The 12931-nt window shown below is 37.1% G+C and overlaps 1 protein-coding gene across 1 annotated transcript in view; it reads right to left on the bottom strand.

The window, feature by feature from the left end:
* The window catches only part of NFATC3 (nuclear factor of activated T cells 3), a gene marked incomplete at its 3' end in the record, with an annotated part of 51775 nt that overhangs the window by 20972 nt on the left and 17872 nt on the right, over positions 1-12931 (bottom strand). Inside the window, 1 exon segment of the mRNA XM_079316555.1 lies at positions 6206-6368. Within this exon segment, the coding sequence (XP_079172681.1) occupies positions 6206-6368 (163 nt within the window).

Raw genomic sequence — 12931 nt, forward strand, 5'->3', positions numbered from 1 at the left:
GCTACATTTTGAAAACTTGATGCAAACCATGGGCATGAAATGAAGAAAGCAGAGCTCAGGGAAGCTACTGAAAGTCAAACTGACCACAGTCATCCCTTGCAGAGGTGCAGTGAGTGCAGACCTATAATCTCCAATGGACTACTTAAAAACAGACTGCAGAAACTGATGGAAGGAAACTCCATTCAGATCTATCATACAATATCCCAGCCACTGGCTCAGAAGGTCTTAACAGAACATTGGAATTTTTTAAGAATTTTGTTCTGATTCTGCAGAGGTTATATTGTTACAAAAAGTTAAATGTCTGATTTTAAAGTTCAATATGTGGAACCAAAAAAACTATTTCAATTCCTTCCTGAAGTGCAGTACTATTTTCTATCACTTGATTACTTAGTCCATCTTTACATCAATGAAAAGCATACACATCAGAAAAGTATCTTCTTCCTTTGTCTTCTGTTAAATAATCTTATAGAGTAGACTGACTTGAAGACATTAAAATAGTACAGATCTTTGCAACAGTGAAAAAAAATCAGTGACAGATGAAAGGAACAAGCTTCAATAAACCATTAGGAAGGGGCATAAGTCCAATTAAAAACACTTTAAAGGTCATCACAAAAACAAACAGATCCTGCAAAGGACTAAGGCAAAAGAGTAATGGCAAATATCAGTTCATTATTGGTCATGGTACCATGTGTTTACACATGTACAGAACATTCTTCAAGGTTTAAAAACTTAGATTTCTGTTTCTGAAATCTCACACTTTTACATGCTCACTGCTTGCAGACAGCATTGAAAGTGTTTCAAATACTGGCAATTCAGGCATTTTTTGAGGTGCTTTAGTCCTGTCCCATTTTACACTATGCAAAAAAGGATATAATTTAGTAGCTAAAATAGTATTAGACTAACACACAATGCAGAATTGCCAGTCCCATGCAACCAGCCACCAAATCATCCATCTGCACTTGGATGTGCCATACTCATGAAAAAAAGGGGTGCTGCTCCTGAAACAAATCCAGATGCTAATTATACTATGGAGAGTTTTTGGACAAGTATTGCTGGGATAGGAAAGGTCGTTCCCACATAACCTATAGAAAAAAGTTTTTAGTAAACCCATGATACAAAATGCAGATAACTGTTTTTATTGGTTGTTACACAGCAATTACTGCATTTTCTAGAGTGAGCAGATGCATCACTTTTGCTATCTGTTTTTGGGATTCTGAAGCAGAAGATGCATGAATCATAAAACTGTTCTTGAAAGATACATAGTTTCAGAATCACATCCAAAGGTCGATGTTTCTTGCCAGGACAGCCCATTACACAGTTCACACAGGCTGAGATTTACCTTCTGCCTTTTAAATTTATTGGCAGGTTGCTGTCACCAATCAACAGTAGGCAACTAGAGCTGGCATACAGCCTGCCTTCTGGTGATGGACAAACCAGGACAAACTTCCAAGACAAAAATGAAAATTAGAGAGTGAAAGGCAGGAAGAACAGGAAGAGTTACAAAACACTGAAGAAGCGTGTTGTTTATTGGACATAGAGAAGGGGAATAATTCCAATATTATACCTGATATTCAAGTAGTTACATGCACTGGCCCCAGAGAACAGCTGGGAAAAGGTGATAGGCACAGAATTACGGGCCAGGAAACATACACTCATTTAGACAACCTTTGTTCATTTATTTTTATCAGATCATCTGACATTGCCTGGATAGACCTTCTCTTGTTGGTTGCAGTTTCTTCCATCAGAACTCAGACAGAGTTTGACAAGGTTTTGAGAACACATTCCTGTCTCAGAACTTTCAAAGCAGTTCAAAGTGAGTTTACTTTTGCTCAATTAGTCTACTTTTTTCTTCCACTGCAGTGCTTGTCATGACTTCAAGCTCTGCAATCTCTTTAAACAGAACTGACACTGAGTCCTTCATTTACAGGTCTTCATGACATCTCACACAGAAGACAACTCTCTACTTCTCAGTGAGTAGCAGTGCATAGCCATTTAATTAAACTGGTCTTTATTTAATATTGCTTTAATTTTTGACCACACATCTTTTTTTTTTCAGCTGCAGAACTCTGAGTTGTCCTTATGGATTACATGATGCTTCCCCTCCTCTGTTACTGTGAATTTGCTACAGAAATAATTTTGCTTATGGCAGAGGAACAGAATGATTCTATCCTTAAACCCTTTGCAGTATAATAAAAAGATATTTCTGGTCAGGCAAATTTTTAACAGCTACCTCCACTCCAACTCTACCTTGCATACACAGGGTGTAAGTGGATTCTGTACAATGTCTGTTGCAGATAGATCATCACTTGTAGAACCAATTTCCCCATCACAGTTCACACCTACAGTGCCTCCCACAGTGGCCAATGGCCCCAGGATAGACACTCCTCACACACAGAATGGTGCTAGGGAGTAGCTGTGAGCCCACAGCCCCTGAGAACACCACTCTGTATGGTTACAAGATGACCACCATGGATATCACCTTCTTCCCTAGCAACAGGACAAAAGAAAAGGAAATACTACTTGGGCACAACACAGCCTTTATAATTTACTACCAAAACATGTTATTAGATTTAAAATACTTGAGTTCAGAAAATTGCAGAAAATTACATGAGTAGCAGGAACACAGTATATAAAAGTTTGCTATTTTAAAAAGTTCTTTTTAGATCAGAAAACTAAGATACAAAACTAAAAAAACCCCAAACTATCCCAGAGAGAGTCTTATCAGGTACCTACCTGCTCTAAAAGGCTTTTCTGTTTTTGATCATAAGCATTATCCAAGTGAGGTCTCATGAAGAACCCTATCATTTCAGACAGAAGTGAAAGCTCATTCTAGCAAATTGTAAGTGCAAACATTATTTTATGTACAATTGGACCCATGGGAAGGGTGGAAATTCAAGTAATGATGAATGTTCATTTAGAGTTGGATAAAATGTGACAGCTACTTGTTTAAAAGGCTCTGTAGATGGGTGAATTGCAGACTCTAACCTATGAATTAGAATGGTAAAAATAGTGAGAGCTCAGAGGCTGTCTCCTGGCAATGCACTACAAAATTTCCACATCATTTGGATAACAAAAGCTCAACATGCCACCTTTCTCCTTGCAAACCTGCTATATTCTTTATTCCTTCCCTATGAAAACTGTCAGCATTATCATGCAGATTCTCTACCAAGGTAAAAGAAACTGTACCTGATGACAAGGTTTAGCTGGAATATACTCCCAAGAAAGCAAAGCTTAAAATTAAAGGTATTTGCTGCTTAGAATGTTCTGCATTAAAAAAAGCTAAAAACAAGGGAACATCATTATAGAATTAGCTTTCTTAACGTTAAGAGATATACAAAGCAAAGCATGATGCTCCACTTATTTAATTTCCTCCCATTTGGAAATAAGCTGATTAAATGTACTCACAACAGATGATGCCAAATTTGTCAGAAGCTTAGTGTCCTAGCAACAGGTGTGGTACAGTATTAGTAATAGATTAATGACATGCACTAATACATTAAAGGCTTGAAGCCATGTACTATCTTAAAAATCTTTATTTTAAATAATACATCAAGTGCACATGCAGAACTACAGAGGCTTCACAGTTTGGAAATTAAAATACTCCACCTTTCTATAAAATAATGTTCAAAAGCAAAACAAGTTGTGTAAGAAACAAAAGCACAGAGCCTTCAGGCACTCAAAGATGTGACAGTTGGACTTGACAACCACTGTAGGTCTGTTCCAATTAAAATATTCTATTCTATTTACCCACCTGCTTTCTCATCTCTGACACTGGTAAACATACAGTTATTTTACATAGGATAATGCTGAGTACTTTACTGCAATGATCACACATGTGAAGTGACTGCTCTAAAGCTAAGAGCGGCAAAAAGAAAAGTCAGAAAGAAGTAACAATGCATATTGTGATGTGGATTTCTGAAATAAGCTTCCAGAAGTACTGGAAAACACTTCAGTTTGTATGAAAGTCAAGTAAAACTTGCCTGCTTACAGATGTTTAGTATTACCTTTTTCAAACCTGACCTTTCTCATGTTGTTTTTCCCAGCAGTAAGTAAAAGCAAATACAAATCAATTCTTTGTTTCATAACAACTTCCTATCTCCTATCAAACACAACAATTCATTTCCAATTCAGCTGGAAGAGACCAAATTGTGAAGTTGAATATTAATTTTCATTTGCATTCATTTTAATTTAGAGAGGCATAGTACAATGCACGTGTTGAAGTGTGAGAATTGTGAGACATAAAAATGCCATCCTCATTTTTAAGACAGCATTCTCCTATATCAAGGTATTTCACAATTTCAATGCAAATAGCTTTTAAAATCATTGGTGTAAGCCACCCACTACAGATCTGTTTCCTCTAACTTGCATTACTGCAGTTAGAATCATCCCATATTGCAGCTTAGAAGTTCTAGTTCTGTAAGCAAAAGAAAGCCTATGATCAAAAAGAAAGCTTGTTTGTCAAATCTTACAAATATCAGCATAAATTCCTTTAATGCAAACATTAGTGCAAAACATAAGCACCCAGGGAAAAAAAATTCAACTATATTGAATGCAGCTCACAGCAGTTCAGGAAAGATTTATTTTGTCAGCTAAAATCTCCCAGGTTTCTGTCCTCATTAATGATGTGTTAAATTCCACTGCAAGCACCTTGGCATGTGGAAGTTGTGTCTACTTGTCCTCCACTGACTAAAGCAACACAATACTCCACATGAAAGAACGTGTCTTGTCAGCTTTCCCATTGCAGCCCAGCCCAGGCATCCTCAACTTTCTCTAGTTTGCAGCATACACTTCCCTAAGAAGCACCTGACCCTTGTCTCCACTGTGCTAAGAAATGCTGTAGGTCTGACAAAAGGAGACAGTTGCACTGGTTAGGCCACAGTACTGTGAGAAGAAATACACTGAGCAACTTTGCAGGGAACATGGAAGCTGGACAAAGAGCTCAGCTTAAGAATGGAAATGGAAAAACAAGAAAAGACATTAAAGAAAGAAGATCCAATCCTTTTTAGAGGGAGAGAAAGAAATGATACAAAGTCTTTAAGAGGAAAAAAGGTGTAATGAAAAAGTTCAAGTTAACAGAGAAGAAACAGTTTGATAAACAGCCCAAAGAATATGATTAGGAGTCAGGTTGATGGAAGAAATTCATCAGATGAAGAGCCTGGAAAGCAGAGGTTGCTTAGACAAATTAAGACCAGCAGATCCAAGACACTTAAATTCTGCTAGAATATCTTCATCTATGTAGATGAAATATAATGATGTAAATAAATTCACTTGCCAAAGAGGAGGAATAAGCTATAAGGTGCTTATACCACAATAAGAGTAGGAGAAAGAAACTGATTATGCCAATCCTATCAGCACTTTGCATCTGGTCTCCAACTTTCAACTACTGGAAGAGGATAAATATATAAAATATGTTTTTAATGTATAGACTATAGCAAAAGATTTAGAACTGAAACACTGACTATAATTTTACTGGAAAAGAACATGAAATATCCTGGCTTTGGAGGAAAAAGACAAAACCTGCTGTAACCTTCATGTAATTAGATTTTTCTCCCCTCTTCATTTCATAAAGATTTTGTAACTGCTGTCTGATTTGACTTATAAACAAGACATTAAATTTTGTCTTAACCTGGCTTGGAACTAAGATAAAGACCATTAAACAGTACTGAGGTAAGTAAAGAGACACTGCTTTCACCTAAGGATGTGGCAAACACAAACCAAGGCATCTTAAGAAACCCCACAGTGTCTCAGCATCATTTTCCCCATGTTCAGTGAATGAGGGTGTGTGAGTCAGCTGACACTGTGGATATTTTAGGAGACAACACTGACTATCCATAACCAACCCAGAAGTCTTCCCAGCACAAAGCAGATATTTGTATACACACCTGAACACTCCAAGTCAGAGAGGAGCACATCACATCTCGTGCACACAGTTATTCCAACAAGACCAAACCCATATCTTTCTCTTCAAAGAGAGTATGATGCCAAAGTCAAGTCTAATTTACCATGATCTTACATCGAATTCTGACCTCAACAATAATTGGTTTTATTGGTCAGTGTTTTCAAAACAGTTATCATTACATTTAAGGGAGAAAATCTTGCCCAGAAAAGGCTGTAAGCTTCACAAAAGGTAACAAGTCACAGCATTGTAAATACTAATAACTAAGTTAAAAAATTACCTTCTATTAATGAAAGCCAGAGTTCCTACCTTTACTACAGGGTGTCCTCCAGTAGATGCCTTTACTGCTCCTCTGCTTCCTTCAGTTTCATAGTGAGCTCTGTGATGAGTTTTAGGCTGGACTTCTATTTTCAGTTCACACTGCCCATAATGGCTTGGTAAAGGCCAGTCAAGAGGTGGCAATGAAGATGTGCTGCAATCAAGATAAGCACACTGGTTACATGAACTGTGCCACCTGCCCACAGCACAAATCCTTCACTGTAAAATACAGTGATGCCACTTTCCTAACAAATGATAACCAAATAAGAATAACTATCAGCCTGAAATTGTCATGTGAAAATTTCACAGTTTTGTCAGTACATTAAAACCTTAAACTACAATGGAATTTCTTATTTCCAGCACCTGAACAAAAGAAAGGTACTCTGTGACCCCCAGCCACACACTACCAGTGCTACTCTATAATGCCTTTATATTCACATTTTAACCTAGCAAGCAAATTCAAATGTGGTTTTGAGGGAACAGTCTAAACTCAACCTGCCAGTCATTAAATTTTAACTCTATATTATCTTCCAGCTTGCTATTTTTGTTTTCCTTTGGCAAGCACTGCATTTTGTTAACTATCATTAAAATGAACACTATGTGATCACCAGAAGTTTTAAAAATACTATTTGTTCTATCTAAGCAGAAAGACTTACTGCAACAGGCAACAAAGAGACCTAAAGGTGTGTTCAGCTTGTCCACTGACACACCCTTACACACAGCAGCAAAGTCACTCCAGGGAAGAAGAACAAAATACAGTAATAGAAATAACATGGAAGAACTTCAACCCAATGTTTGCATACCTACCCTTTAACCTGCATAGATTTATAGACTTAAGATTCTAATAAGATGAAGTCAGATTCAAACCAGTAATCACCTGGTAGAGCAAATTAAATTATGAACATTTAAAAGTGAACATCTATAGCATTGTCTATCAAACAAAAACATTTGTAATAGAAATAAACTTGTTTTAAAATAGTTTTATACTACCTTACTCTGACCAACAGGGAAAGCAAATTAGGTTTTAAAATGATGGACAAATATTGGTTTGTATCATCTGGGAAAGCTCAATTTAATTTCTTTCCACTTCACAGGAAGTTGGGTAAAACCCCTCCACCAATCAATGCAAACATCCACAAACATGAATAGTGGCAGGTCCAGGACAGATAAATTATTCCTTTTGGGGAGTTCAGCTAGACATAAAAGTTGAGAAAGAAGATAAATGTTTGGACTGAATAAAAAAATAAAAAATCTCTGTCTTTAGGAAGTATCTGGAAGGACTTAGGCTCAGCCTGCAGCATCACAGATATACCTTTTACCAGAGAAATGTCTTCATTAAGAATGGGAAAGGGGGAGAAGAAATGGCACTGCTTGCTGGCCTCCTCTGAGGAGAACAAGCTCCAGGCTGCTGGTCTGCTGTTTCATGGCACCTGTGCTGTGCACTTCAGGAGAGAGCTGGCATTATAACATAAACCCTCTCTCCTGAAGCACCTTTTTGGGAGCAATGAGAGGAAGAAGGTGTATATTTCACTTTCTTCTTACTGAAAGGCAGAAATGTGAGAAAAATCATCCCCCCATCTTCCCCTCCATAAGGAGGTCTGATGACTGGCCCTCCCACAGCAATAGCATTTACTGGGTAGGAGATGATGGTGATGCCAACAATAAAACAGGGAACTGTCAGGAATGCAGTGTAAGCCCAGTCCTTCCAGGCACTCACCACAGGCCAAGATGTACTGCCTAAATACTACTACTGGCTACCAACTACATCTTGCCATTTACTGCTACAGCTACTGAAAGAAGGATTCAAGTCTTCAGTCTGAAAAGGAGAGAAAAATATCCGGATTAGAAAATACTAAAATGGGGTAAAAGAAGTGTTGCATGTGAGAATTTTTTAGTAGTGTTTCTGAAAATCTTTCTATCCTCTATATAACCAAATTTCTGTGTCAAAATAGTTGGTATACACTGAAGAGATATGGCACCTGAGAGAACTCTCCTAATGCACCACAGGCTATACACCAGATATTGGGAGGTATTACTGAAAGTTGAATGATAAATTCAGTCAAGAAAAAAGTATTTGTTGCTCATGACCACTCTCCATACAATGGCTCAGAGGCATTTACACCTCCTGCAATTAATTAACAATAATGTGACACAGATGCAAATTATCTTTTGAAAAAATATTTGGCACACTAGAAAAAACATGCAGACAAGAAAATAGTCCAAGTCTCAAGATTTTGTCATTCTTTGAAAACAAGTAGAAAATAAAAGCATGAGAGAGCAAGGAAGTACACTGTGCATGTGCAGATGCCTAAAACATTAAACAATTGCAAAGCTTCCAGAACAGATTCCCCAGTAAATGACACAGCTTTTGAGGCTGCACTGCACCAAACAGATGTTTTCTAGATGCAGCTGGTCTGACACTTACAGCTGCTCCCCTTTTGATGTTGGATATCCAAACTGTTGTTTCTCTCTGAATATTTTTCTTGCCGTCTCTATCCCTGAACTTCTCAGCAGAAGTGGACTTTTTAAAGGTTTTATGGTACTTTGTCATGCACCTTTCTGCCTTGTTTTACATATTATTGCTTCCACATCATCCTTAGACATTTTTGAGACAAATACTATAGAGATGCACATTGAACTGAGTCAGTGATCCAGCTTTGGCTCATTTTGAAGTGTAAATTTTTTAATCCTATTATTTTACTAGAGTCCCAGATGTCTGTACACCTTCAAGTAGAACTAAGGGGTGGGAAGCAGACTGGCAACTTCTAACCAGCACTGTCACTTTAAGAAAGTCACATGAACCCACAAGATTGCACATTGAATAACTTCAAAAGCCCAAGAGAATACAGTCTACAAACTCTTGGTATTTTGGGGTTTTTCATTCTATGTAAAATCCAATATCAAATAAGAAAAATCATGTCAGCTTTAGGGGTGCATGAAATAACAAATCTGCATATGTTTTGAATACTTTTTGATATGAAGCAATGCTATTTTGTACCAGATGCTGAAAATGGGAAAGTAGGTCTGAGCTGCCAGCTTTACCGAATTTTTATTTCCATATGAAAATGTTCCTACCTCTTTTTGCCACTAATTTTAGTGGCAACCTTTCAAAGATACTGTGGGGTATCTCCAGCTAGTTGTAAAAGTTCCTGTTTCCTTCACTAGTCAAGATTCACAGATCTCCAAGACAGATACTTTTAATAAATTTTAGTTGCAGCAGAAAAATATTTTTCTACTTACAGCTTCTCCCAACATTTCAAAAGGGAAAAAGCTCACTGACCATACAATGGCTATTCCACATTTTTCCTCATCCCAAGTTCTTGCAGAGATGAACCCATGGTGTATTCTGTGACAAGCCAATGTTGCAACACAGCAACCCCCTGAGAATCTCAAATCATAACTATGATCCAATACTACGGTTTTCAAGAACTTTTGTAAAGTCAAAATACTGCTGTGGCTGCTCTTCATTGTTTAGAATAAAGTCATATTCTCACTGGTGGAAAAACTGTGAAATTAAGAAGTTTTGGGGCCATTCCAGCTGCCACAGTGGTCTATCAATAGACTTTATTAATACTGTTTACATTCAAAATACCACCATTCTGCTCCTAGCAGAGCCACAGCTCACAGTTCTGTCAGAGTACTGGTCCAATGAACTGCCACAAGGAAATCTCTGTTCCATCATCCCAGAGCAAAGCGGAGAGATGAATAACAGGTACAGCTCAAAGGTCCTTATTAAACACTACCTGAATTTCCCTGGATTCATTAATGGTGTGTAAACATGACAGTGATAGCCTTGCTTATTAAAAACCTAAGAGGTTCAAAGTTCCTTTGCATGTCTCACTTAAGTGGGTCCTTATCTTCAAAGTCAGTAATTTGCAAACATTTTCATTTAAAAGTTTTGCTAGTAGAATAGCTGGTGTTATTTCTATTTATCAGAATAAGGTGATAAATACTTGGCAGACTAACTTTGTCTATAGAAATCTTTCAATGTGAGTGAAGTTCTTAAGATAAAGACTGAAGGACCAATATAGTTATGGTAAAAATGGGATATAATTCTTTTCTCTAAATCCTTCTCTTGGAAGTATAAAGAATAACAGAAACAGCTTTCCCAAGTATTCCACTATCTACCACTAGATTTAAACAAATTTTTTTTCTGATCTAATTAATTACATTGCCAGCCATCCTCGTTTTCAGCAGTAAAATACAATTTGCCATTACATACCTACCATCAAAAAGATTTCTGAGCTGTAAATACATCTGCCAAAGCCTGTTTGCTCATCATCACTGGAACCAAGAAGCTATTTGATGTCCCCATCACCTCTCAGTGTCATAAATTAAATTCATGACACAACAGTCTGGAGACAAACACCAATGTATGTGTAGTTTTTATATCTATGTGTAAATCTCTATGAATTCCACGAGGGAAGTAAAAGAAACTAGCTTTTATTTCAAGATTTTTGACCATTAATGAATATTGCCTGGTTAAAGCAAAACAAAAGTGCCATTTATTGCCATCAAACACTGTGGGGCTAAAGAAAGAAAGAAAAAGTGAATGACTCATTAAGTTTACTACCATGCAAAGTGCCTGTTTGCTTGAGACACAAATTCTCAAGATCCACTTTACCAAACCTAAGGTTTACTGTTCCACTAGTCAATCATGTTAAAATTTTATGTTTAAAGCAAACAATAACCAAACTTAAAAGTAAAAATAACAGAACTGCCATGATTTTCAATTGCATTATCAGTGACCATTCTAAAAAATAGCAACATGTTACCTGCACCAGTGCTGACCATGTCTTTGATGGTCCTTAACCCTGGAACACCATAACCAAGGTTAGCACCAGCAATGCTGATGATCTTTTATGAATTATACTTGTAAAGTGAAATTCTCACCAAAGGTATTGTATTATATCACTTGCTCAGTAGAGATTTCTAGGTCATCTCTAAACTCTTCTCATTCTCCTTGTTCAATTAAAAAAGTATTGGGGAACAGACTTCCTGACCTTTTTTTCTACTTTTTGGAACTCTCACAACTCAAACAGCAAATGTGCAAGAAAGTAACAAAATGAGTGCATTTGTGGAATGTTGGGGTAAAATGCAAATGAGGAGGTTGGACATACTACCACTGCATTGAGACCCCAAAAAGAAGGGTTTTTTTAAATGGATGGGAAGGAAAACACGAGACAGATAAAACTATGTCATATCCATCACCCTGTGGGGAGGCTGGGGATGAAAGAAACAGGTATCTTAAACAGTAACAAGAGTAACCATTAATAAATAAAATTACCAAGTACATTGCTGAATATTCTGTAAAATGGCCAACTGAATTTGCCATGATAACTGGTAAGTGACATCAGTAGACACCTCCTGTACTATTCCCTGTGCAGAAGCTGCTGCCCAGTTCTTTCACTTGCAGGAAGGAATTGCAGTGGTCCTGCCCAGGCCCTTGCCCACATTTATCTTTAACAAGGGAGCAGAAATGGGACTCAGGGCATGGAATACACAGACATTTTTCATATGCCACTGACTGACAGATTATGGGTTTCTGTGACCAAATAACAAGCTGTCATCTAACAAAACAGTTTGGATGGCACGTGAAATATGACTAATATGCTCAAAAGCATCTTATACATTTTTAGATTTTGTTAAGCATCGCACACTTACTGAAAACAGAAGAATGAAGAAAAACATGGTGAGGGATTGACAGATAAAGTAGATAGCAGATTTCAAAACTTTAGAGAGCATTCAGAGCAGAAGGTTCTACCTACACATTTCACATCACAGAATACGTGGGGCAAATTATCCCCCTTTCTACCAGGGGTCAGTTATTGCAGCTGTGTGCACCTCATCTGCTTGGAGTCAGTATTCCTGCTCACTTCATGCACTACTTTGTGCTTGACAATACAATCAGGACATGAAAAAGTGTACTATTTTTACTGTATCTTGTAATTTATACTACAATTAATACAGTTGTACATACAATATGGAATAAATGCATAAATAGTGATTATATAATTCTTTATGGCAACTAATATGCTCACTTTTGGTCACCATCAACTATTTAGCAACAGTAGATCTTCTTGCATTTGATTTTTATTCATAAAATGTAATAGTTAGTTACCCTGGCTTACAAGAAGCAAAATTACAAAATATTATATGATAGAATGGAATGTTTTACCTACTGAATGAAGATGCACACTGCCATAGCCCCTTGTGTAACAGCCTACAACTGCTAAGTAATTCAACATTTCATCGAGGATACAGCTGCCAGTGCAGCTATTTCCACTAATTCAATAGTCAGCTGACATTTTTGGCAGCAAATGTACACAGCTTAATATATTTATGTAGTTTCTTTGTGTATAGGTGTAGTCTTTATTGTCTTCTGTCTGTTTGACCATCTTATATTTATAGAAATCCTTCAGTTCCAGCTTCTAAATAAAGTCTGACATTTTAAAAAATATTTTTACTTTTTAATGAAAACACTTTATTCAGTTCTCTGTAGTACAAGAGGAAACAAATATGAGTTGCCTGTGTTTTAAAACACTTTGTTTATCCCACAGAAGAACCATAGATCCACATCCCATGCCTGTATGTTTGTGACCTCTAACCCTACAGTGGTGCTCACCTTTTGTGAACATTGTTAGCCTGCAATCTAACAAAAATGCCACGTTGGGACTGCTTAGTATCCTACATAAATATAATACAATTCCAAAATAC

Source organism: Erithacus rubecula (assembly GCF_903797595.1).
Source record: "Erithacus rubecula genome assembly, chromosome: 12".
NCBI classification, from domain to species: domain Eukaryota; kingdom Metazoa; phylum Chordata; class Aves; order Passeriformes; family Muscicapidae; genus Erithacus; species Erithacus rubecula.